The following is a 27,054-nucleotide window of genomic DNA, read 5'->3' on the forward strand; positions in this document are numbered from 1 at the left end:
GGGGGGGGGGGGGGGGAGTTCTCATTGGGCGCCCAGCGTCAGTCCTGCAGCAGTCCCCCAGCAGGGTTGTCTGAGCAGAGCTGCGTATCTCAGCAGAGCTCAGAGAGACATGAGAAATGGGTATCATTGCTTCTTGAGGCCTGATTTATACAGCACCGAGTGCAAAGCTAAGTGTCACAATTATCTGCTCACTTGGGAGTATGAAGAAATCCATACTCTGTCACCCAGGGAAAATATATTTTCAGTTGAATTACAACCTGCCTTTTCTACTCTTTTTCTGCTGTCAAAATTCTAATGTCCTTTGTGGAATTGGGGATGTTCAACAATTGGCCCGGGCCTGAAAACTCCAGCCACATCCAAGTCCCGGTCCTGAATGAGGCAGTAATTGGCTCCTTTTCCAATAAAATCTTCCCCTGGAGAGTGATGGTTTACCCCAGAGAAGTTTTAGGGGCATTCGCTGCATGCCGTGACTATTCCTCCTGGCAGAAATAGCTACCATACATACCTCCTGAATGAGAAGCCAACGGGAAGGCTGAGGAGTGGCCGAGTTGCTAGAATAGATATCACAGATCCTGATAGTGGGTTTGCGTTCAGTCCAAGCCATAATTTCATTACCTTGTGGACAGTCAGCGAGCTAGAGTGTCGGATGTTTCCCCCTCTTTGCCCCACTCCGACAAAAACCAGGAAACCCTTCCGAAATGCAAAGTAGTACAAAATAAAAGGAAAGCACCTGAATCCTTGATGATGTGGGCGTGGACTTTTGCATTCAGTATATTTATAACAGCTAATATCTGCAATGTTCTCAGGCGTTCATGCAAAAGTGGACAGATGAAAAAAGTAGTGGTATGCCTGTGCAACAGAGCATTTCTAACCAGCAGAGAGTTCTAACCACCCAGATAGAGTGCAAAAACTAGTAAACTTGAACAAAGTCGGACAAAAGAATACAATAATAATTCATAAGACTCCAGAAAGTAAACTGTAGTAACAAAAAAAAAAAATGAAAGGGAGGGAGGAAGGAAGAAAGGAAGGAAGGAAGGAAGAGAGAGAGAGAGAGAGAGAGAGAGAGAGAGAGAGAGAGAGAGAGAGAGGAGATACATGGAAAAGATACTCAATTGAAACAAAAGAATCTGTTGCAGGCTTCCAGGTCTCCAATTCTCTCTCAAGTCATCACTGGTCCAATATCTTGTGAGTCCTTAAGAAATATCCAGTGTTTGTCTTTGTATGTGTGTGCATGCATATATGTGCACATTCTTACATGTTCCAACTAAATTCTTAGACTTCAGTATGAATAGTTAAGCCCCAAGTATATTGTTAAAGCAGAACTGTATCCTGTGAATATTATCAGTGTTTTATAACATTCTTTAAATGAATATTTGTTTTACCTTTAAAAGAAAAATATACTGTATATTAATTGTGTCCTTAAATGAAATACTAGTGAGTACAAGAAAATTCAAATTATAAGATGATTTCCATTAATTGCTAGTTCCTGGGTTATATATGAGGAAAAACGTGTAATATATTAAGAATTAGATCCATAGGCCCCAGTAGATTCAATATTTTCTTTGAAATTTCTTAGTTTTTCCAGCTGTCTCTGTTCTGATTGATAAATTAAATTGCATAATCATTCCATGCTAAAGAGTAGGTAATATTTTGAGGGGAAGGAACTAGTGTTATATTGGGCTATAATATTCAATGATGTTTCAGAACAGTTGAAGATAATATAAGGCTGTGGAAATGGTATGTGTCTGGTATAAGTATAAGCTGTGGAGAGCGAGCTTTAGTTTTCTCCAAACACAGGATCTGACCATCTTAAGTGTCTCAATGTAAAAGTTGAGTTGCTAATTCTTTTCTCTCTGTTTTCCAATTTTAGGTTTTAGTATAAAGGCAGTGCCACTCCAGAATGCCGTTTTGAATGTAAAAGAACTTGGAGGTATAACTTTTACAATCCTCTCTACATCTGCCCTTGACTTTACACGTTTGCAATTCATGTACTACATGCAATTAAAATGCGATAATATTTTCTTGATGATTGATTTTTCCCCTTCTCTCAATAATATATTTTTTAGTAATACTTCCTTTCCTTTACATATGATTTAGCAGTTATTTTAGAGCTGTAAGTAATACAAACTTTGCTTTCTTACATGTAAGTCAAAGGACTACACTAAGAGCAACTGGTATGCTATATCGCTGCTTTTTATTTGCTAATTATTCTAAAAGGAAGCCTATGAAAAGAATCTTGAAAAGTAAAATTAGAAAACGAGCAACATAGGGCAAAGAATTGAATTTAAGTGTGAATTTATACTGCAGGTCCAATTGTATCCAGTCTTTTTAGAATCTATTTGTTCCGATAATAAATCTTTGCCAATGGGTTCTTTGCTGGCCAGGCACATTTATTGGATAGGCTGTACTCCAAAGCATCCATCAGTCAGTCTTTCATTACACTCTCTGTCTGGCCTTTTTTTTTTTCCCTTCGGTTGTGTTTTATGTCAGTCGGGGTCTTAACCCATGCAAATAGATTAACAAAGAAATCGGTCAATTCAGTGAACCTACTAAATTCTCTTGCGGCCCCAGAAAATGCTGAGTGCCAGAGTTCAGTATAATATCACTGAGCTTAGTGACTTAGAAGAAAGTTCTCTTCTGTCTTCTTAATCATCTGTGATGGTGACCTTCCCCTGTGTTTTTGCTGTTGGCTTTTTTCCTTCTCTGTCAAGGTCACTTCTAATTGTGACTTAGTTGGTGTTGTGAAATGGAGACCCTTGGCTTAATGCTCTGCTTGATGCGGTACCATATTGTTCAAGAAAGTGTGGACTGACCTTCCCAGGTGTCCGACAGTGGGACAGCTAACGGTGATTTTTAGAGCATCGGTATTGGAAAGTATCTGTGGTGGAGCAGTTATGGTTTTCTCTTAAGATGCCCGGTGTTATCATTTTACAGTATCCTGGGAACAGGAATGTTGGTCTTAGCCAGAAAGCAGCCAAACAGTAAAACACAAACATCCTTGTAATAACTTCTGTGTAAAAGGTTTTAAGACTGCCTTCTCGCCAGGCGTGGTGGCGCACGCCTTTAATCCCAGCACTCGGGAGGCAGAGGCCGGCGGATTTCTGAGTTCGAGGCCAGCCTGGTCCTCAAAGTGAGTTCCAGGACAGCCAGGGCTATACAGAGAAACCCTGTCTTGAAAAACCAAAAAAAAAAAAAAAAAAGACTGCCTTCTCGTAGGTTGAGTATCTGAATACTGCTTTGATTTCTGCTAGCTATTCTGCCTGTGACAATAATATTTGTCGACACTTCAGAGTCATAGACTCTAATATAAAAATCTAGAGACTCTAAATGTGTGGTTTGAGAAGTCTCTTGGCTTTAATTATTAGGCTAAGTTAGAAAAAAGACTTTAATTGAACATTTATCAGCGATAGCATCAAATGCGTGAATTGGCAAGGTATTTATTGTATAAAATGTTTATTTGAGTGAAATAAATAGTGAATGTTTCTTAACATTTAAGGAAAAGGAAATGATGGAACCTAACGTTGCCCATATGCCATTGAAAGTGAGCACCGCGGAAGGTGACCTCGGACGGGTGGGGATGCATAGGATAGGTGTATGTCTTTTCTCAAGGAGGTTTATTTTCACTACAAACAAAACTGACCTGTCAGTTTGATGAGATGGAAATTACAATGGAGAGGATGCCATAGGTCACATTTTAATTCATTACTTACTGTTAGGAGGTAGAATAGCATAGGTACCAACAGAGCCCCTGGGACTGGGGCAGTAGGCTAGTTCCAGACTAACGATAATGGGGTTTATGTTTACATTCATGTGGGAGAGCAAGTTTGTGGCCCAACCATACATTACTATTCCTCCATCAAGTTTAACATCCCTGTTACCATTGAGTAACCATCTCAGGAGAAGGTAGGCTCCAGAGTGTAATCTGTGTATTTGTTTCATAGTGTCAGGGGCAGGCTGCCGAGGGAGTTGGTTTTTGAATGAGTTACCCACTTGTTTATTTATTGAAAACTTACGGTTGGTTGGGTTCTCCATTTTATCTCACTCTGGAAAGGAGCACGGGCAAAGCCAGGCTAGCACATTTAAGGAAGTCAACTTTTGGGGGATTTCAAGTATTTCTAGGTGCTGAGGAAATCATCTCCACACCAGCCATTTAGGGAGAAGCTCAGTGAAGTCAAGTTGCCTGGGAACGACTTGATCAAGTATTCTAAGCTCAGGGGAAAGAGTTGAATGTTTCAGGATGGCTGCGGGATGGCAGATGACCTGCACGCACCAGTGCTAGGCTGCTCAGAGAGATAGTCACTGGAATCCAGGCAGTTTGTCAGTATAGAGAAGAATGCAAAATTCAAGGGAGCAACCAAGAAGGGAGACGATCACAGTAGGCGGTTGGTGGGAGCCATGGAAGCCACAGGGTATCAGGAGGAAGGTGCAGACAGTTTTCATCCCGGAGTTGACGCAGGAGAGTGGCATGCCCTGTTCCTCCCCACCGACCTGCAGACCCATTCCAAGGCCATTCCAGGCCATTCCAAGGCTTGCTATCATTCCCCTTCTCAACCTTACATTAAATTTATTACTGTTTTAAAATTGAAAGGATATGAACTATTGTTTTCCTCATTTAGGGCACAAGATGAAATAACAATGAATAATGGAGCTAAGTTTAATGAAAGTCACGTCCGGTTATCTTAATAACAAACTATGCTTGTACCTTTAACTGATCCATGCTTTGTATGAATGTGTATATATCACATATATGCGGAGTATATATACTATATAGGGATACGTAATGGTATGTTATTTTTCATTTCTGTTTTGTGATTCTCGGTCACATCAGTTCCTTCTTACATAGCATGTCTCCACAGTTTACATAGTCATTCCATCACAGTGTGCCCAAGGCTGAGAGTTAGTCTAAGCAGCACACAGCCCCTATAGATTTGGTGACAGGTAGTCCTGAATACACCCAAAGGGAATTAATGAAAAATTGGAAAAATCATGAAATGAATGGGTCAAAACAGTGACCAAAGTTGTAGAGCAACGGTGACATAAAGAGAGCAAGCAGTGCAGGTGGACGGGTGTGATGGGCCAGTTGTTTCCAGTATCCACAATAGCTTGGCTTCTGCAGCTTCCCTGTCACCCTCGCCAGGACATATTGGTTTTGACAATGGTTCTGTTAACATGTATCTATATTTATATCTATATCTATATATCATAAGGGATCTCATTGAGACATTTGTATACATCTATAAAAAACTATTCTGGTCATATTTACCCTGTTACCCTTTGAAATGAGAACGTGTCCAGCAAAGGAAAACGAGAGGAAGCACAGGCTTTACCTAGCAGGGCTCCTGGATGGCCAGCTGGATTAGTCTTTGAGTGGATTTTTCTCCTTCAGTGACGAGTTTCCAGACTCAGTCAGTCACTGTGTTTGATTCTGGGCCCATCTATGTTCCTGAGGATTTTCTTGTCTGTAAAATGTGGCAACAGTTTCTATGTCAAGTCATCTCGTGAGGGTCTGGTCTATAGCTAATATTATGCAAGATTTGTGATCAGTAAAATTATATTCTCACTACTCTCCTAACCATACATACCACACACACACACACACACACACAGAGAGAGAGAGAGAGAGAGAGAGAGAGAGAGAGAGAGAGAGAGAGAGAGAGAGCAAAAATTCAACTTTTCCCTCATGGTCTTTTAAATTAACAAATTTCAGGTAAACCTCTTTCATCCTTTTTTATCCTGTTCTGCCCCCTCCATCTCGCCCTTCTTCCTTCTCCTCTTGCCCCTTCACCCTCCCTCACCCCCACCCGCCAACAACTTACTCTTTTCTCCTGTTATGTATATTTCCCGTTATGGCACCAAATGGCCACCGGGAAGAGAGCACATTCATTTAGCACTCCACAGGAGCTAATATTCAACTTTTTAATTTTTTCTCTTTTCCACCCTACCACCATAACTCTGTTTTTAAGTTTTTACCTGAAAAAAATCTCGTCTGTCTTTGCCTCCTAATGGTTCTCTATTTAGATCTCGTAATTCAAGCGCATATACAAGGTAAGTGATGTATCTAGTGTTTAACTGAGCTAACAGCATAGTCTACTCTGCAGTGACTTCACAGCTTGGAGAGTGTCTCATCTATAAAACTTACAGTTCTTAAATCTACAGAGTTTATGCATTCATGAATAACCATTTTCCAATTACTCATTCATGTATGAGTAGATAGCATACAGAGATGAAAATTTGATTTCTTAGCAAACTTTTTTTCTTTTTTTTTAAATCTATTGATAAAACAAACAGTTTAATATTCCCTAACTGAATTCTGAAATTGTGAATGATTTTGCCAAAAGACTTCTTTTCTTCCCCCACCCCCAATATTCTAACGAGTTATGTCTGAATGGTTTCTCCATCCCCCACCCACCTCCTCCCCTACCTTGCATCCTCTTTGTCAGGCTGGTGTTTGAAGATGACATTCAGAAAGGTAAAGGAAGGCTGATGAGCAGTTAGTTGTTCCCTGATGCCATAGTAGTCATGGCTGCTAGTTGTCAATCAAATGGGGGAAAAAAAATCCTTGAGGGTCTCATTTTGTTGTTTGTGGTCCCAGACCCTGTAAGGCAAAGAAGGCAGGAAAGAACTGTAGCAAGGGCGAGTTGTCTGCAGCCACGGCTGGCTCTGCTGGCATGGTTGTCACCGAAGGGTTTTTCAGGATTGTCAGCTCAGCCATTTTTTAAGGCCATGTCTTTGAGCAGCCAGCTGTTATCGGAAACAGATGTTGACCGTGTCCTGCCTCCTTGTTTGCCAGGAGGAACAGCTCCTTGCAAGGAAAGGTGCTCCTTGCAGGGGAAGGTACTCCTTGCAGGGGAAGATGCTCCTCACAGGGGAAGGTGCTCCTCACAGGGAAGATGCTCCTCACAGGGGAAGATGCTCCTCACAGGGAAAGGTGCTCCTCACAGGGGAAGGTGCTCCTCACAGGGGAAGGTGCTGGTAGCTACCCTGCTGCCCATCTGTGGGCGCTGTTCCATCTGTCCAGCGTATTTGCATTTGTTAATTTCTCCAGAAACTTTCCGGGGCAAACTTCTTGTCCATCTATAACGTGGGGGAAAAGGCTCAGGACATCCTTACAAATACTTTGTTAATTCTTAGGGTTATGACAGTGGATTAGATGTAAGATAGTGGAAGCCAGAGTTGATTTTGTGCTGGAAAAAGAAAGGATATAGTCATATAGACGTGCAGAGGTAGCTGTGGCCTGGGAGATGGGTGGGGTCCCCAGAATGTCTTGCTGGTATCAGAGCAGTGTGGCATTTGAACAAAAGTTCTAGACATCCTCAGAGATGGTTGTAGGGGCTCAAGGGGACAAGGAACCGTGTCCAAGGCAAAAGAACATGATAACGCAGAAGGGAGCCTAGATAAGACAGTGCTCACGGGATACTGCAGAAGCATCCAGTTAAGGGAAGTGTAAGCAGCTATACCCAAGAAAATACAAATGTTCTGTATCTGATACAGAATTGTACGGAAGAAATGTCGCTCGGCAAGGAGCGTTCTCTCAGGACACCCTGCCACTTTGTGTCTGAGCCTCTTGGCTGTGTCTTGATATCTGTAAAATGAAAGCTTTAATACATTACCCTAACTTTATTTCCCAAAGGGTTAGGCTGGAAGAGAAAAATTAAATTGTCTAAAGCTCCTGGGGAAAGATGCTTTAAGAATGGACAGTGGTGTTTTCACTAATTCTCCTTTTATAGTCAGGGGCCTATTGTCATGTGTTGTGTTGAATGATTGAGACTTCTTGATAGAGTTTCCTTATCTGAGAAAAGAAGCAGGCCTTTCTTTACTAGGCATCGCCCGTTGACTCTTGGCTCCCTGGGCCAGGTACTCTATCACTTAAGCCTAGGCTACACTAGGGGAAATGATGTTGGGATAAAGCCAAGTCACTTGGATGGGAGGTAAAAGGCCACAGCTATCTGAATTGGTTGAACAGGATCCCGGGGTGGTGGTGTTCAAGCGTTCTTTACACTTGCTAAGGGAAAGCTGAGCCAAACAGTCAGCAGAGCCAAAGAAATGAATCTAGAGGCCCAGAAGTCTGTTACTGGCTCATGCAGACCTGACCTTCATTTTTTGTTTTCTCCTGGAGGAGTGCCCTAGGAAATTTGAAAAAAAAAAAAATCTATCTTTTTGGTCTTAATCCAGCGTAGTACTGAACAGACCGCTTCTAAGACGATGTACATAGAGATTATTCTAGAAACTCGTTTCCTGTCCCTTTGACCCCCTGGCAGTAGGGATCTCATGTGCTTCTGAAGGGTGCACCATTTCCCATTTTGAGAGGATCGGGTCATTCCCCACTTGCAGCCCTAACCCACCCTATTCTTGGAACATTCGTCCCGCGTTCTCAGCTTAGCTTCTTGTCTCTCACAAGGGAATAGGTATTACTGTTTCTCCCGGGGCTTACCATAATAACAACCAGTTTTCATTGTGTATTCGGTTTCAGTGTGTTGTTGCAGCAAAGCACTGGAAGTCAGGAGACCAGTACTTCCCTCCAACAAAACAAGCCATGGATGGGGACACTGGGCAAGGCCCCTGGCTTTCCCATAATAGTTTTCTTTTCAATGCTGATAGCTGATGATACTGATGGCTCCCCTCCTTCTGGAGCATAACATAGCCTATGCATCCGACCTTGGAACTCGTTCTGTGTGCCTTACCCTGGCGATTGAGCTACTGCAGAGGGTGGTATAGCCTTAGGTTCTTCCTTTCCCTTCCACCTCAATCTCACTTAGTTCACCTTTAGTTATGGTAGATATGTAGGTCAACTTATATTTTATGTATAGTATGAGCAGGACACACAGAGACCTATCCTCTAACTGGAATGAGTTCAGGAGGCAGTCTAGGCTAAGATGAAACAAAGGAGATTTCACAGAGTGGAAGCATGCAGACAAATAGTTATGGGACCAAAGTCAGGATATGGCTGGGAGACTTACAGAGCATTAAAAACACATGTATAACAGCAGTTTCAGGGCAGAGGGTATGTTGTTAAATTATTCCTCAAGATACTAGAGTAATGATAGATCCCTTCAAAGGAAAAAGTTGGCTTCTTAGTATTTATTTCAAGTTATTTAATATCAATTATATGCCCAGCCTCAAGAATGCAATTCCTTCTACACAGATTCATGTGCACACATTCATTCGATCACACTTCAGCCTAGTTTTCTATATGTTTTCATGGGAAAGAGGCATCAGCCCTAGTGATTATGTAAGCACTCAGACTTTGATAGACACCTATAGTTGTAGTGGCATCTTGACAACTGATGAAGAAGTAATATGCTCTTAATGATATATCACTCACAGAACTAAATTGAAGCTCTGACATATCCAATACCGAATAAAACAGATCGATAACATTGTGGTGGCATCATATAATATACTTACTGATTTTTAATTTCCTGAGGTCCGAAGTCTTGTAAAAAAAAGATTGCTGAAGATGCACGATCACTTAAATCTTGAATTAACTGTTATTTTGGGGTATCCTTCTGAGAGCTACGAGTGTGAGCAGTTTTGTTATAGAAAGTTAGCTATGAATTTTAATATAAGCATATAAAGTAATTACATTTAAGTAATTTACACAATTAAAAATTGAAATTCTGAAGTTTTTTTTTTAATATATATATATATAAAGGTCTCTATTTTTCCTTCCTGTACCCAAACCCATGGTATTGAACGCTGTGTGTATATGTGTGTGAAAATGATCAAACAATGGCAAATTAAATCTATAACCAAGATAGAATTAAATCTGTAACAAAGAAAGGGACCCAAGACAAAGCCTAAGACACAGACAATGGAGGTATGAACTGGAAGAGGAACTCATCAGGGCTATTAATCAAAGCGCTCATCAGAGTTATTAATTGGAACTCCACATTTGGAGCCGTGCCTTTATTTTTCTTTTCTCCTTGCATTAAGTAGTGGATAGCAGCTGTGTTTACCCACAAACTAAATCCTTGAATGTGGGTGCTAGACCCAGAGAGGTAGGGCAGTGTCTCAATATATACCGACTGCCAGGTGGGTTAGAAAGCCCACACACACAGGAGACAAGCCACTTGTCTGTCCCCATTAATCACTGCAAACAGACAGTGGTAAACAAAAGGAGCTGGCAGACAGATACTCTCAAACAAAGACGAGCATGTAATTATGACACACCACAGTATGAACAAAGTCAACACCATAAAGGAAAGATACCCAATCCAAAATGGAAAGAGAATGTATCAAAGACCTGGAGATAATGGAGTGATCAGGAGATGCTAGGAGAGCTATAGAAAGGCTTTGCATTCGTGGGAAAGAATCAAACACAGAACCTGGGAATTTAAATAGGACTTTAAAATTTTAAGTAAAAATGTTGACACAACCTACGTATGAATTATAGAAACTACAGATTGAGCTAGAGAATTTCGTCAGAATGCCATGCAGAACAAATATTTTGAAAGTATAGGAGGGGAGTTAAAGGAAATAATAACAGAGGTGGAGCATGGATAATTGAATATTCAGATTTAATGTCTCTGAGTACCAAGTGGGAATAGAAATAAATGGTTAATTATGGTATCACATGTACGTGCATGTGCGTGTGTACACATATGTGTACATATATTACTTGATAGTCATGTGTATGAGTGTGATGTATATGTGTCATATGTCACATGGATGAAGTTAGAGGCAGATAAGGAGAAAAAATTATAGAACCTATTATTACATTGAATATAGACTATAATTAATGAAAGAAAATTTCAAGTTTATGTAAGCATATATAGCAACAGTAGAAATTGAGTGAAATATTTATTAGTGGATTTTAAAAATAGTTCAAAGGGCTGTATGTTCAAGTTCTATAATAAACTTAGACAGTGAAAGAGAGTTCCCCCAGAATAATGTGCATTTTTCCATGAAAACGTCATTTTTAAAGAATGAATTTTTTTTTAAGATTTTTATTTGGTATATTTTATGGGTATAAGTGTTTTCCCTGAATGTAAGCACGTGCATCAAAATTTGTAGATTCGGAATCACTGACATTTGTAAACTACCGTCTGGGTTCTACAGGAGCACCGCTGATCTAGCTCATCAGCCCCTAAAGAATAAAATTGTTATGAAAGGAAATATAAAGAAAACATGATAAATTAAGGGGGAAAAAGTAAAATCAGCAAAAGCTATGATAAATAAAAAGCACATGTATCATAATAAATATAAATGTTTTTTTTAAATGCCATAAAAATAATATTATATCTTTCAAAGACAGTTAAGTGAGGTGTGTGATAAGATTTAAAAAAAATTAAGCTGTAGAAATATTATCCTAAAAATGTCATTGAAAAATCAAATACTTAAAGTCCTGTTAATTCAGATGAACTCAAACAGTTATTATTGGGTAGATTACAAAGATTTCTTTCCAGCACACAAGAGAGCTCAGTAATCACAAACTTTTGAAACACTTAGCTATATAATTCTGAAAGCCAAAACTGAGGAACTTAGAAAAAGAACTAACAGAAAAGAGAACTAACAGATTTATAATCAGGAGAAGAATTTAGCTTGGCTTTCGAAGACAACCAATTGCAAACTAAAACACTGAAACATTTGAATACTAAATTAATAATCTTGGTCTAATTAATAATTATGTATTTTTACTTTTACTTACTTATTCTACTTAAGCAGTCTTTAATGGGAGTTGTGTATGAAACTCCTCCACTTCTGCATCTTCTCAGTAATTTCTTTCTTATATTTATTTACCCTTCACCTTTCCCACTTGTCAAAACTTGGCTTCCCTTTCTAAGATTCTTCTTGTGGTCTTTGTCCAGCTTTAGCTTCGTGATGCCCACCTAGCTGGGGTGGATGCCCACAGGGCATGCTGTCCCATTCGTTTACTGCAACTGTTCAGTGTAGATGACAGTTCTGTATACCTGGACCACTTTGCCCGTCTCCTTGTCTTTGTAGTGTCCTTGGGTAACTCAAACTTCACTATCCTTTCAAACAGGCCTCGACTGAACATTCTAACTTCTGTCTCAGCTCTTTGGGACAAGGGGAAGACATGACCTTTCTTCACATGTGAGAATGTTCATTGAAATGCCCTTTGTGGTTCTCGCTTTAGTTAGAAGTCACAAAGGGACTGAACTTTGTTTTGGTGGCTGCTGATCCTGTGAGAGAGAGGGTCCACGTGTGACTTCCTGTTCTGATAATCATGTATTTTATACTCCAATCAAAAATATATGTTCCTTTGAAACATACATAAATTTATGCCAGTTATCATATTTGTGCTTTCTAATTGAGATCAATTAAAGGAAATTAGGCAAGGGAAAGGGCACCAAACAAGATTTCAAGACATAGCCGGGTGTGGTGGCCCACGCCTTTAATCTCAGCACTCGGGAGGCAGAGGCAGGCGGATTTCTGAGTTCAAGGTCAGACTGGTCTACAGAGTGAGTTTCAGGACAGCCAGGGCTACACAGAGAAACCCTGTCTCAAACAAAAAAAAGATTTCAAGACATTGTAACTTTGTACCATTAAAAAAAAAATTTAAATGGCTTCACTCTTCAGTTTAAAACTCAAGACAAACAACAACAAAAACCAAAGCCCTTAAAACATTCAGTAGAAAAATGAATGAGGAAAATCTTTGTGACAGTGGGTTGACATAAGATCTTTTAGAGTCTTCCTTACATTTAAAGACTTATGTACTTTGAAAGAGCAGAAAAGACAAACCATAACTAAAGAAAAAGCTTTATTTGTAAATTCTTCTAAAGGACTTGGATCCTGGTGAGAAAAAATACAAGTAAAATTAAATAATAAGAAAGTATTGTTTAAAAGTGGATAAAGTGATTTTGTATACTTAACCCAAATACGGCTTACAGATATGGGGGCCATCTCGTGAGAGAGATACATATATTTAAAGTACTACATCTATGTTAGTGTCTGTCTCAAGTGGAAGTAATCAGACCATGAGATACAGAACTGACACCTTTCCCACACTGCCAGTAGAAGAATAAAATAATGTAATATGGGCAGCTGGAGAGATGGTTGAGTGGTTAAGAGCCCTGCCTGCTCTTCCAGAGGTCCATAGTTCAATTCCCAACAACCACATGGTGGCTCACAACCATCTGTAATGGGATCTGATGCAGATTTTTGGTGTGTCTAAAGACAGCCAGTGTACTCATATGTATAAATATATAAAATAATGTAATTTCTTAGTTTCTAAAAGAGGAAGATACACCAATTCTGTCATAACCACAGTGTTCTAAGAATAAAATAACCGGAGATGGGGAAAACAACAAGAACCTTAAGATAAAAATAAACCATAAAGATCATTTTCAATTAAAGTCTTGTTTGTAAAGTCATAGGAACTTCATTTTGCTATATCAGAAAGTGACACTCATTACAGTGCATCTGTATGGAAGACTGCTATTCAATGAAAATAAATAGGACGTTGGTACATGTACCAATATAGATGGGTCTCAAAATAGTTAGGTCTAATGAAAAAAGGCAGACAAAATATAATTGTATAGAGTAATTTGTATAGTTTAATATATAATATTACAGTTAAATGTAATATAATATGTAATATATATGTTTATGGAAGTGCAAACTAATATTTTGTACCCTAATGGCTAGTGGTTGCCTGTGGATAGAGAGAATGAAGACAAGAATAAAGAAAGAAGAAGGCGTAAAGACGTCATAGAACACTTTTGAGGTGATAAGATATATTTATTGTCTGGGTTTAGTGAATGGTTTCACATGCATACATATTTGAATCTTATCAAATTCTGTTAAATTTGCACAGGTTCCTAGTTGTCAGTCATATATGTAAAACAAAGAAAACATGCTGTTATCTTTAAATAAAGATGGTTTTAATCATCTTAGGTTAAAAATCATTGTATATGTATTTCAGGTGGCATCTTGCATTTTGTCCTTTGCGTTTCCTTCCAATTAACATAGACCCAAAGAAAAGACTGACAAGGAACTATAGCAGTTGCCACATAATCACATACAATTGATCATTAGTGCTGCATATTAAGAACTTAAAATGCTAAGATTAAGATGTTTTCAGGTCTGTTGATTTAATATGCAGTGTTTCAAAATCTCATTGCTTGCTAATAAAAGAAACCAGAATTAATCTGTCTGTGTGCAGCAGCATGCAATTAATGAAAAAGAAATATGCACGGCAGATTCATTATATAAAGAGTGAGAAATTTCTCAGCATAGCCCAGTTGTGGTTCATGCTATGGTGGCTCTCAACACCATCTTGGTGGGGTGTTCTCTTTCCAACCTTGATTTGCGGAAGGTATTTGGATGATTCTGCCATTGGTAGAATGTAGGTTTCCTAGAACGCAGTGAGAAGAGGGAAAGTAAGGCCAGCATACGGATGACAGAAAGGCCACTTGAAAGCGTCTGCTTCTAAAGCAAAGGGAATAATGGCAGTTTTGAAATCCACTGTGTATGTGTGTTTCTGGGTGCGCGGTACCACTTTTGGTTGTTTACATCGTCTCGCTGGGCTGATCTTACCCAAGCTGGGTGTTATCCAGACTGTACCTGTACGTTCATTTTCCAGCGAGGCCTTAGAGTGAATATAAAGTAAGGCATTTCCCCCTTTGATTCTTTCAAGTTGTATTTATCTAAAATAGTATATAAGAAGGTGTAATAGTATATATTCTGTCTACTGGTTGCCATGGTGACTTTTGTAGTGGGGATTCCAATGCTGTATGTTCATTTCTGTGGTTTTCTGGGCCATTTTGTTACGTGGTGTTGGATATTAAACCATGAACCTTATGTATACCTATTCTTTTTCTTTTTTGTTTCTCTGGTTTTGTTTTTGTTTTTGTTTTTGTTTTTTTTTTTTTTTGTTTTGTTTTTTGATACAGGGCCTCCCTATGTGACCCTGGCTGTCCTGGAACTCTCTATTTTTTTTACCAGGTTGGCCTTGAACTCAGAGATTCACCTGCCTCTGCCTCCCAAGTGCTAGGACTAGAAGTGTGCATCACCATGTCTGCCTCCATGTTCTCTTTTTCCTCTGTGCTAATGACAGATTGCAAATTTAGAGTCTACATCATTTTTAAAGACTCCTTAATCTTAAATCTGGTGGCTGCTTGCCAGAGCAATGATGAGATGAATATATTATCAACAAGTTCATAATTTAGAAACAAGGGCAGAGTGCTAATTTTATTTATTCTTTTCTCCATTTTTCTTCCCAGGTTTTCCAAGCCAATTTAGATAATCATTTAACTTCTGTTGTATTAGGCTGAATCTGCCTGTTGAAATAGCTAGATTCAAGGAAGGTAAAAACACGGGTATCTTTGTTGGAAATTTAATAGTCAGAGTAGGACAGAGGTTAGGTCTGTCCAATATGCATAGGTTAAGGTTTCTCAAATGTGGCTTATCTCTGATGCTGTTGATCTTCTCGTCTACAGAGTCTATTTCACAAACGTTTAAGCTATTGTCTGAGTAATTGCGATTTTAATAAATGAAAATCCCTTTAAGTAGTCGTGGTGCTAAGAGCCAAGGTGGCTGTGTCTTAAGTGTAGAAATAGACAAAAGATCAAAATTATTTAGGCATATCTTTGAACCGACCTAAATTTTTCTAGTCATTTCTCCTCTCTCTCTCTCTCTCTCTCTCTCTCTCTCTCTCTCTCTCTCTGTGTGTGTGTGTGTGTGTGTGTGTGTGTGTGTGTGTCCATGAGAGAGTGATAAGAGGCTTGGACTGTGAGCACTGGAAGCCATCCAACCCAAAAGGAAAGGCTGCTGGCAGCTTCTGATGGTGCAGAGTTGAAATGTAGTCACTCCCGGGCCCCAAACTGATGTAAACACAGCTGTTTTCTTCAGTTCCACCAAAAAGCTCATTTGCTCCCCACATTGAGTTTATTGCGTATGTGTCAGTGTGGTGGTTTGGTTTTAACAGTCACCAGGTTATCTTTACCCTGGCGTAGCAGGACTACGAATGGATGAAAAACCAGCAGTACCAAACGCAAGGGCTTCCTGCCTGGAGGAGTTACTCTGAGTTTCTTCAAGTCTGCAAAAGGATCCAGAAATATATGCAGGCCTACAGGACTGGAGCGAAGACCCACATCCAGTCACATTTCCACCCAGGTAATGTGCGTAGCACATACCAGATGCCAGGTGGAAGCTCCTCCTTCTGTAAGGAGTAACTGTTACCGGCCTTTGCCAGGCTCTGGTTCGGATTGCTCAAGTTTGGAGTTAAGCATGCTTAACAGTTGTCTCCCCACCACGCCGAGAGTTCAAGGCCACATTTTGCCCGGTTTTCGGTGGTTGAGGATTCTGAGTTTGGCAGTCTTCCCAATGTCTCTCCGGTGCTTTTGATAGTAAACTTGACTTCTTAATGGGAGCCAAAGGGCGCTGCTTTCTCCAATGACATACAGACCACTTCATTTCTTCATTCTAACCTGAGAAGTTTTACATACAGTATGATTTTGGGGGTTCTTTATTTCAGTTAATCTGTGCCCTTTTCTGAACTTAATTGCCCAAGGCAATTAAGAAAATATTTATGAGCGGGAGTAAGAGGTGAATTTGGGTTTATCTACCCAGGCATTTGTCAGAAATCCGTGGCCATATTCTTCCTCTATTACATAACACATGATTGAATAAAGAAACTACATTTTAAAACAAAGTGATGGTTTCTCACTTCATAGATAAAAGATCCTGTTTGCACAAGCATTGAATACTATCCGAATGTTAAGGATTCTAATGGTTTATCCTGTTGGACTGTTTGCATACAGTGTGCTGTAAAAGTTAATACCCTGCTAGTGTGATTGAACAGATGTGGATGCCACTCGACTCTCACCATCCCATTCACCAGTGGGAACTGTCGTTTTGGAAACAGTTGGTCCAATCTAGTCTTTCTTCTTTCTGAAATATTACTGAGAACCTGATTTAAGATTTTTTTCAGTTTACTGAAAAATCTACATAATAAAAGTATACCTTTGATAGTTTTTTTTAGATAGTTTTAGATAATTTTCAATATTTTAAAGTAATTGTGGATTTTGTAAAACTTTATCTCCAATTTTATTTTGATGTTATATATTTTGTCTTTGATTTAATATATATGTTTTCCAGATGGTTTCTGATACATATATTGAGTTTAACATTGTCTTGTTTAGGCCCTGGTGTGGTGTTTCAAGTCCCAGTATACAGGAGACAGAGGCAGTTGGATCTCTGTGGGTTTGAAGCCAATCTACACAGTGAGTTCTAGGTCACCTAGGGATTCATTTAAGAAGGAAATGAAAGTGAGGGAACAGAAGATAAAAGAGATGGTCTTAGCTAAATAGTAGTCAGTGCATTCTCTGCTTCCTTTATTTCCCTTACAAAATGTCCTCAATAGTCAAGGTTGCTGGCTAAAAAAAAAAAAATCCCCTCATCGCACCATTTGCAGCTATCATATAAACTTTGACTTCACAATGACGTTCTTTGGAGAAAGTCTCTTGCAGCTGTTGTGAAATTAAACACTTACACACCCCTCCTGTTATCCAGGACAGGGAGTCTCTGAACGAGAAAAGGAGAGCAAAGAGTGCATACATTCATGAGTCTGGGAACTCTGAATGTAGCACTTTCTTCCTTCCTCAGTCCTTTCTGTCCTATGCTGTGGTCCCTACCTCGGACTTCCCTACCTCAGACTTCCCTTGTTTGTATTCATTACAAAGGCTGAAATGGTAACTTTGAGCAACATCGCAGTCACCAAAAAATTTTATGGTTTTCAGTGGGAGGTCTGTCTGCCTTGTTTTTGTTTTTGTTTTTTGTTTTGTTTTGTTTTGTTTTGTTTTTTTGGTGGCTTTTTCTCAAAGAGACAAGGACCCAGTCCTCATTTGAAAGAAGGAGTAAATGGGAACTGAGAATGCTTCATGACTTGCTGGCTTGTTCTCCCAAAGAGCAGAGCCCTGGGTAGCACAGAGTGAACCCTGCGAGACGCAGGGCTTGTCCTCCTTGCTCAGCTCCACTGGGACTTTGGTTCATGGAGGTCAGTGGGGCAGGTCACCAGAGAAGGATGCAGGGAGCAAGCTCAGGGTGACCATGTGCATCATTTGGCCCCTACCCAGACCATGTGAAACCTTCTTTGGGACTAGAAAATGCCTGACGTGGCTAATCTAGAGTCTTGTCACCTCAAGGTTCCCTGGCCCCCATTCTTGTTTTCAGTATGCAATTGGGATCTTTCTACTTTTTGAATGTTACTGGAGGTTGCTGACCCAGGGAAGCTTGAAGTGAAAAAAAAAAAAAAAAAACTATCTACAGCAGTTCTAAATCAAGTTTTAAAACAACAAAACATTTTAATATCTGTAGCTGGAAAGGAAATACTTAGAGCTATGCAACTGGCAGGCAGCAATGGAGTGGCTGAAGAAAAACTGAGCCTCGAGCCAGTTTTGGACACGAACTGAACTCCGCAGAAAGGAACCCAGGCAGACTCCCCTGTCCAGCTTCCCAGTGAAGTCAGAAGGGACAGTCCTGGCAGTGCTCTCAATTCGTAGGCTGGGATAGATATAAACAGCAAAACTCTTAGCCCTGTGGCTATAAAAAGAAATATTTTTTATGATGTATTCATTGTTTCAGGGCAGGCTGTGAGTTGTGTTTAACATTTAATTCCTATGCACTTCAAAACCCAGGGTTCTGTCTTCGCAAGTGCCTAAGCGCTCTCAGATGTTTTATTGTGTAATGTATTCTTCAGATTTTTCTTTTAATGTACCCCCCCCAATCTGTTAAAAGATCAGTTTGTATGAATCTTGACACAGTGATTCTGTTTCATGGCTTTAATCTGAATGTGGATTGTTGCAGCTGGAAACATGTGATTTATGGTGCTGTGTTGTTTATCACAAAAACAGATGATATTTTATATCTAGGCAAAGTACATCAAAAGCTGGACTTGCTTATATATCTTACTGAACCTAAGTCACATTTTTAGTTTTCTTCAAATTCTATATACCATTCGAATTCTTCCTAAGATTGGACATGTGTATCTCTTGTGATACAAGTGTTTATTGGAGGTATTTAAAGGATGATCAGAACAATGACATATTTGACATATTAAATATGGAGTACCATATCTTTGTTTTGTGTTTGTGGGCATGAATGTGTGTGTGTGCAGACATACAGTCATACAGTGTGAACATGCTAAAAAATGTACAAAGTTAGCCCAGGAGTCAGTGTGCAGACCAATGAGGGCATTGTTGCAGAGTTTAGAAGTTCGTCCTCAGTTGCTTAGATATCTTTATGTGTTTGGGCTGGCTGGTTTTCTATCATGGTGCACATTAGAGTCATTTTGGAAAGGGAACCTTAATTGAGAAATTCCCCTATCAAGCCTGTGGCACATTGTCTTGATTAAGGATTAGTGTGAGAGGGTCTAGCTCACTGTGGGTGAGCACTGATACTCTTGGGTTGTAGTCCTGTAGGCTGGGAAGACCACAAAGACCAAGCCAGTGAGCCAGCACTTCCCCCATCCATTTCTGCCTCTGGGTTCCTGCCTTGAGTTCCTGCCCTAACTTCCATGGTTGATGGATTATAAACTGTAAGCTAAAATCTACTCTTCACTTCTCAAGTTGGTTTTGGTCAAGGGGTTTTATCACAGCACTACAGACTGACTAAGATGGTACTTGTACCGCTTAATCTGATAGTGAGTAATGGTCCTGGTCGGCTTTGCTTCTTGCAGTCTGAACAACTGTGAGTTGGGCCAGAGGTCTGTGGGTCCTCTGAGCTCACTCTTAAGTGAGTTCTGAGTAGTGTTAGGTGTGCTGGCCGCAGTGATTCATTCAAGCCATCCTTCTCAAAAGATGCGTCAGACAGGTGGTTATCTACAGACTTCTTCCCAGATGAGCCTTGGAGGTTATTCGAGTTATCTTGTAGTAGTTTACCTCCCAGGGATTTAATCTCATAGAATGACCTGAAAATACATATTAATTTAGCTGTCACTCAAACCTGTGAAACCAAACTTAAACAAACAAACATTGTCTTGAAATCCCTGATGTGATGTTGCACTGTCTCAAATTGAAGACTAGCATGATAGAGGAATAAGTATCCTGGAAACCCAGTGTGAATATATGTGTGTACACATCCATGTGCATGTGAACTTGGTTAGCAAAGTGGGCACACTTGTGTCTTTGCACTAATGATGGCAAATACATGTGTCCTGACATGTCCATCTTGACATGACCATCTTGCTGTTATTCATTCTGAAAGTTGTTCTTTCTTTTCTCTTTTCTTTTCTTTTCTTTTCTTTTCTTTTCTTTTCTTTTCTTTTCTTTTCTTTTCTTTTTTCTTTTCTTTTTTTTCTTTCCTTCTTTTCTTTTTTTTTTGAACCTAAATATTTCCCATTTCTTCTCCTGTTCTTTCCCATGACCTGGTCTTCTCATCTTTTTTCTGTTGTGGCTGCCCTCTAGACCAGTTCTAAAGTGGGCCCGTATGAAGTGCTCAGCATGCAGCAGCACTATGTCTTGTGGTCTCATAGGTGCTGCTGTCTTCGGCCTCCAGAGCTGTTTCTCTTTGTCTGTGACCTCGCACCCCATTGGCTCACATGGGGCATGCCTCAAAACAGCCTGCCGCTTCTCATCAAGTCGTCTTCTTTCTGTTCCTCAGTCAATTTCAAATATTGGATATTACTTATGTTGCTATTAAATTTCATTGTGTAACTACTGACTTATGGTTCCAGCTTGTCATGGATTTATTTATTTATTTATTTATTTATTTATATGTTTAAAATTTTATCACCCAACGTATCAGCAACTTCTTTCAGCTTTGGGCCATCCGTAATTATTAATGTGATGCCTTCAAAGTTTTTGTTCAGTTAAAACATATGTATGTGTCAAAGTATCTACTCTGTGCTGGTCTTGTGCTTCTTGCTAGAGATAATGAGATGACTAGAATATAATCATTCCTTTGGGGTGCTCACATGCCACGGGGAATAATAGACATGCAATTACCTAACAATTATGTGGTGTGATAATTGCTATAATAGAGTTGCGTGTAAAGCGCTGAGACCGAAGGTAGGTTGGAAACCATAGAAAAGGTAACTGGTTCTGTGTTGGCGTCGATCCATCAATTTCCAGTCATGGCAGATGCTAGCTACCTAACTGCTGCCTTTCGTTTACCTTTGCTCCCCCTTTTGTCTCATTTAGCCAAAGGCACAACAGAAGGCTTGTCAAATGTTTTCCTGAAATGGTCTTTATAGCCTTGCACTTTCCGAGTGGACCCACAATCCTGGCAGGTCCCTCCAAAAGGAGTGGTGGGTTATTGGGACTTCTTTGTGGTGCACCTTTGGTGGTTCATCCTAATCTGAATGCTTCAGTCCAGGGCCAGTTTGCCCATCAGCAATCCACCAGTGATGTCCCCATTCTCAGTGGTTTGATAGCATTGCTTGGAGTGGTTTGGAGTTGACACGGGGTTCTGCTATCTCAGCGGGTAATCTGTCTAGATCTGTAGACTTGAGTTGCACTCAGTCTTCAAACTCCAAATTCCTCTGAACTCTTTCCAGAGTGAGAATCATCCTTTTTCTGTCCTTTTGGCTCCCCACACCCCTTTATCTGTTTTAGCATTTTTTGCAAGTGTAAATTCATGGGAAGCTTTCATCCGCCATTAATTGTCTTTCTCTTCTGGATGATGAGCCATCGTTTTTTCCTCTTCTTCTCTTTTATAGCTATGCTATTGAAAAGCTTTTTATAAAAGTTAAAGTTAGTGACTGTTTTGGGTGTCGTGGTTTCTGGGATAACAGGCGAGCCACTTCTTCTTGAAGGGTCACAGTCAAATCCAGACAGTTAGATTCATCATTGTCTTCTGCCCATCCTTGCTATGAAAACATCAAATAAGTGGGAAACATGTTTATCAGACCCGAGACTGTTATGATGTCACATGTCTAATAATACCTGGCTCTGATGTGGTGGCTGTCACTGTTGTTGTATTGTCACTATTGTTGCCACTAAGACTGGACAAGTCACTCTTAGCCATCAACCACACTTGTATAGGCAGTGGCCTCCATTTTCCACTTGTCTCTCCTTTGGGTGGTTGGGCTGATGAACCTGCCATCCTCCTTATTTACTGTTGTCCCTGCTAGGGTTACTTGCTGTGATGAAACATCATGACAAAAGCAGTTTGGGGAGGAAAGGGTTTATTTCAGCTTACACTCCCAGGTAACAGTTCATCACTGAGGGAAGTCAGGGCAGGAACCTGGAGGCAGGAGCTGATGCAAAGGCTAGGACAAGTGCTGCTTACTGGCTTTCTCAGCATGCTTTCCTATAGGACCCAAGACCACCAGCCCAGGGATAGTACCACCCACAATGGGCTGGGCACTCCACATCAATAACTAATTAAGAATAGTCATTACAGCTGGATCTTATGGAGGCATTTTCTAAGTTGAGGTTCTCCCCTTTCAAATAACTCTAGCTGTGTCAAGTTGACATAAAACTTGCCAGCACAATTGATTCCTTGTCAGTTTGACACACAAACACTTCATTGTTAAGCCATAACCTTTTCTTTTTAGTTCTTCCTCAAATCACACATTACAATATAACATTCTAGATTTTAAAAGCCCCATAGTCTTTTAAAAAGAAAATGCTTAAGAATTCCGTATCATTAAAATCCAAAGCCTTTCTCAATTCAAAGTCTCAGATCTCCAGTATAGTTGTAAATATTGTCCTTTATACTTGGGTATATGGTATACTGCTATCTATTATATCTAGGAGATTTTCCTCAACAAACATACATTTTTAGTGATTTTTCGAAGCATTTCCTTAGATAATATTAAAAACAAAACTTTGGGATCAAAATATTTAGTTAAAGATATTTCTTTATTTCATGTGTTTAAGCATTTTCCTGCATATATGTACATACCATATCTTTGCCTGTGTGTACCAGAGGAAGAAGTCAGATTATTAGAATTGGAGCTGTAGATAGACACGCACAAGCCACTGTTTGGATGCTAGTAACCAAAGCCAGGTCCTCTGCAAGAACAGCAGATGCTCTTAACCACCAAGTTATCTCTCCAGCTCCATTTTAAGGCTCGAATATATAGTACAAAACTACTTTGTAGATCAATTTATATTCATGTTAGAAAATATTTTGTTTCTATTGTTACATGGATTTATATTTCTATTAGGATTATATTCTATTATCTTTTGATTTCATGTTTCCAATTGCTTTAAAACATCATTTACATTTTTTAGAAAGTTGAGTAAGTAAAATGCTACCATATAATTTTATGTTTTGTTAAAATTTTATTTTTACATTCTTTTGGTAATTATTCATATTTCATCGTTTTGCTCTTTACACCAGTGATTTCAGGTGAAATTTCACTTGAAATTTTTTTCCTCAGATTTTTATTGGTGGTGTGTTAAGGTTTTTGGTAAATATGGAGGAAGAACTGAATTTTTTATTATATCATGTGATAGTTTATACTAGATGTGGTTTCTAAAAAAGATTTTTTTTTTACTATATTTTAGTTCGTGTTTATTTGTCGATGTTTGTTAATATATGTATGCTAGTGTCCTCAGAAGTAGAAGTCAGAGGCATTGAGTCCTCCTGGAGCTACAGTTATAGGTTGTTACCACCTGACTCGGGTGCTGGGAACCAAACTGGGGTCCTCTGGAAGTGCAGTACACACACACTTAACCACTAAGCCATCTCTCTGGCACCACAGTGTTGTAGGCTGTATATACATGTGTGTATGCCGTTTAGGTAAACTTCAGGATGTATTTCTAGATTAGCATGTTTTGTTAATACAAAGATTTTTCCATTGTGTTACAGAGAAACTTGTAGACACTTAAATTTAGAAAAATTATCAGTAGAACCAATTTAGTTCTAAGTTGTTTCTTTTGGTTTTGTACATGCTTGGACATCACTGCAAGTGGTGACCGTTTGCTTTCCCGGTGCAGCATCTCTTTACATCAATTACCTGTTCTGTCATAATACTAGGGCTTTAAGAACAGTGCTGTGTCTGATGGCAATGTAGCCATGTTAATGTGTGCGCTCTCTATCCCTAGAATAGCACTTGGAACCCAGAGGAGCACATCAGAAAAGCTTTGGTAGACGAAACTCACTTGAATCTCACCAGTCAAGTTTTTTACTAGAATTGATGAACCTGAAGATGTTGTATAATAAGTAACACTACTACAAAATGGCAAGTCATATATGACATTGAAAACATCAATCCTAGATTACTCTGGCTAAATAGTGGGGCAAAGATTTTGCCCAGATACTATGGGGGAAAAAATCATTGCATGGTTCTAGTGGTATTTAATATCAGCCTTGTGAATAGATTATATTTAAGAATGGAGGAAAAAGCAAAAAGGAACCAGACAGTATCAGTAAGGAAGAGTCATTGACGTTGGGTGAAAATATAAAGGTTTGCAAATGGTATATGTAGATTAGGTCATTGAGAACTTTGTACGGCAGGCCCCATTCTTTGACTAATGCTTCCCCAGCTTTTCTCTAATATCAGATACATTGAAACGATCACATTTTCTTGGTATATAAGTATGAACAGAAACTGCTAAGTCCTGGAGGTGAGAAGTAGATGTAGAGACACATGACTCAGGCCACACTAGTTGCCCAAGGACTACGAGGCTCTCAGCACATCAGAGTTTGGAAGCACCTGAGCGTTCTGTTTTATTCATGTTTCTCTCAAATTCCAACTGAAAGCTCTTTTGAGGTATTTTGCCCAGAAAACCACTTTGTCCTCTTCACATGCACATACAGACTCCCTTAAAGATATCATTTATGTTTGATTTTCCCAGTTGAAATCCTAAGCATCCCATGTATTAATCTTGCCTTCAAAACTACAGGGTTGGGTTTAAAGCAGAGATATAGGTCTGTACCTCAGGTTCTTACGTCCTTGCTCAATCACCAGAGACAGACCTTCAGATGTCTCAGGTCTGAGCCACCATTCTTGCTTTTGATTTTATGATTAACAGTTGTAGTTCACTGTCAGAACCCTGGGTTTTGACCTGGGGTTCTCTCAGTAAGTTTATCTATCATTTCAGATCCTTCTTTCAGGGATAGAATACTGCTCAAATAGTAATCAACTTATTACACTTCACATCTGAAGGAGCTGTTGTAGACTAAACAAAATTATCTTAATGAGCGATTTTCTAAATATGCATTTCCCTTGATTAAAGAGCCTCCTGTAAGGACCAAAGCACCATAATTTAATGCCGCTCCATCTCAACCAGTAGTTAGGTTAGCAAGGCAGGTACTTCACACCTCCCTGGGTTTCTTGGCATTTAACCAGTTAAATTAATTGCAAGCAGAAAAATTTAAAAATCCTGACTTAATATATCTTCAGAGATTTTAGTAGTAGGAATAGGTTAAAAAGTTAACAATTTGATCTTAATTTTCTCTCCATGTAATGATGATAATTTGGTTATGTTTTTTTAAAGGATCTTATCTTTAGAGGTATATGCAAACGAAATGAAATTAACATCCGTAGACAACTTCAAATTAGTTCAGAGAAGGAATGAGAAGTTCAGTTGGGCCAGGTTGAGGGGTGTCAGGACTGGGTGGCAGTGTTCACCACATGATTGGATCTGCCTGCTCACGTTTCCCTGTAACAAGAATGAAAGTCTCGGGAGTGTAATCCATCATTTTGTTTGAGCAACATCGGGACGATGCTTCCTCAGCGCTGTGTCAAGTCTAAACCGCTGTGCTCTCCTTCCCACAATTTCCTTAGCTTTTTAGTTTCTTCCTTTGTAGATTCCTGTCTCTGTTTTAACTCTCTGTTTTGCTACCGTCCATGTCCCATTCTCTAGAGGACTGGTTCAGCCCTCTGTTTCCCACCAATGATTTACTACTTCTAATATGCTCTGCGTAGAGAGCCAAGAAATTAAGTGTGATCACATTTTTTTTTTCCTCTAGGCAAAGTTTCTGGGTGGGCCCCAGGGACCGTTCAGCATATTAGACAAGCGAGCTTTAGGATGTTAGTTTGAGGACATTTCTGTTTGCCGCCCCACAGCTTCTAGGTTTCAGTTGTGTTCTGGATAGTTGATGTATCCTGTGGCTGTTTAGATTTGAGCTATAAGAATAGGATTTATTTTGTTTGCCTGTTCTTAGTGCAGTGATGATGGCTATAATATTTACTTTAAAGGCTCACGGAAGTGTAACTTCCCCCATGTGAATAATACTTTGAAAGGCAGAGAAGTTATTGTGATTTTAGGGGGCAGGCTGGTGTTACTCAGATATATCACAAAGCCTAAATGTGCTAGATAAAGGCATTCAGATATTACAAAGTTGGTGACCTGCTTAACTTATGAGCCAATGGATCAGGCAGGGGTCATGCCTAATTCTTTTGCCACTTGATTTGTGACTCCCAGTATTGTGTGTGATGTATAGAAGCCACTCAATAAACATCTTGTAGTTGATGTAGTAGACATAGGTCATATCATTTTATTTGAGCACACATGAATGTAGTGAAGGTGGTTTGCTGGTGGGCATAGCTTCCCAGCACACCCAGAATTAATCCTAAAGCATATGTCCAGAAAATTGTCAGCTCCAGGCAATTATTATAAAGAGATGGCTGTACAAAACTAGTTCTGTCAATTGGAAGGGCATATATTTTCCTCTAGGATAACAATACACAGATGAAGCAGGCTTGTAAAAATATAAGGGGATCTTTGGAGGGAAATAAAATTTGGGTTTAGATTTGAAGTTTTCGCCGGAATTTTCTAGGTAAGTCATAATTGCAGCAGAGGACCATTGCAGGAGTTTTGGTGTATCCGTAGTTACTAGGTTACCCTGGCTAGAAAGGAAGGGCAAGTTGATTGAATGATGGTTTGTAGACTCTTGGGAGTCAAGGTAAGAGATTAAAAATGACTTTTAAGATTCACGGTTTGAATTTTGGCTATCGGCCCTCTGCCTGGGGATTTAGGAGCCTCTGGGAGAGGGTATATAGCCAGAGTAAGGTCCATCTGGGGACAAGTTGAGTTTAAAATACCCGGAGCACATCTAGAAGAGGACATAGGGCAGATGAGAGAATGTCTTTCTGTCTGTCTATCTGTCTGTCTGTCTGTCTATCTATCTATCCATCCATCCATCCATCCATCCATCCATCCATCCATCCATCCATCCATCCATCCATCCATCTAT

The 27,054-nt window shown here is 39.6% G+C and overlaps 1 protein-coding gene and 1 pseudogene across 1 annotated transcript in view; one reads left to right on the forward strand and one right to left on the reverse strand.

Annotated features, from left to right (window-relative positions):
* Window positions 1-27,054, forward strand: part of Arl15 (ADP ribosylation factor like GTPase 15) — a 361,560-nt gene that overhangs the window by 137,345 nt on the left and 197,161 nt on the right. The window contains exon 3 of the mRNA XM_021208556.2: window positions 1,871-1,930. Within this exon, the coding sequence (XP_021064215.1) occupies window positions 1,871-1,930 (60 nt within the window). The remainder of the gene's footprint in view (window positions 1-1,870; window positions 1,931-27,054) is intronic.
* The window catches only part of LOC110329228, a 32,550-nt pseudogene continuing 17,163 nt past the window's right edge, over window positions 11,668-27,054 (reverse strand).

This window comes from Mus pahari, chromosome 11, assembly GCF_900095145.1.
Source record: "Mus pahari chromosome 11, PAHARI_EIJ_v1.1, whole genome shotgun sequence".
Taxonomy (NCBI): domain Eukaryota; kingdom Metazoa; phylum Chordata; class Mammalia; order Rodentia; family Muridae; genus Mus; species Mus pahari.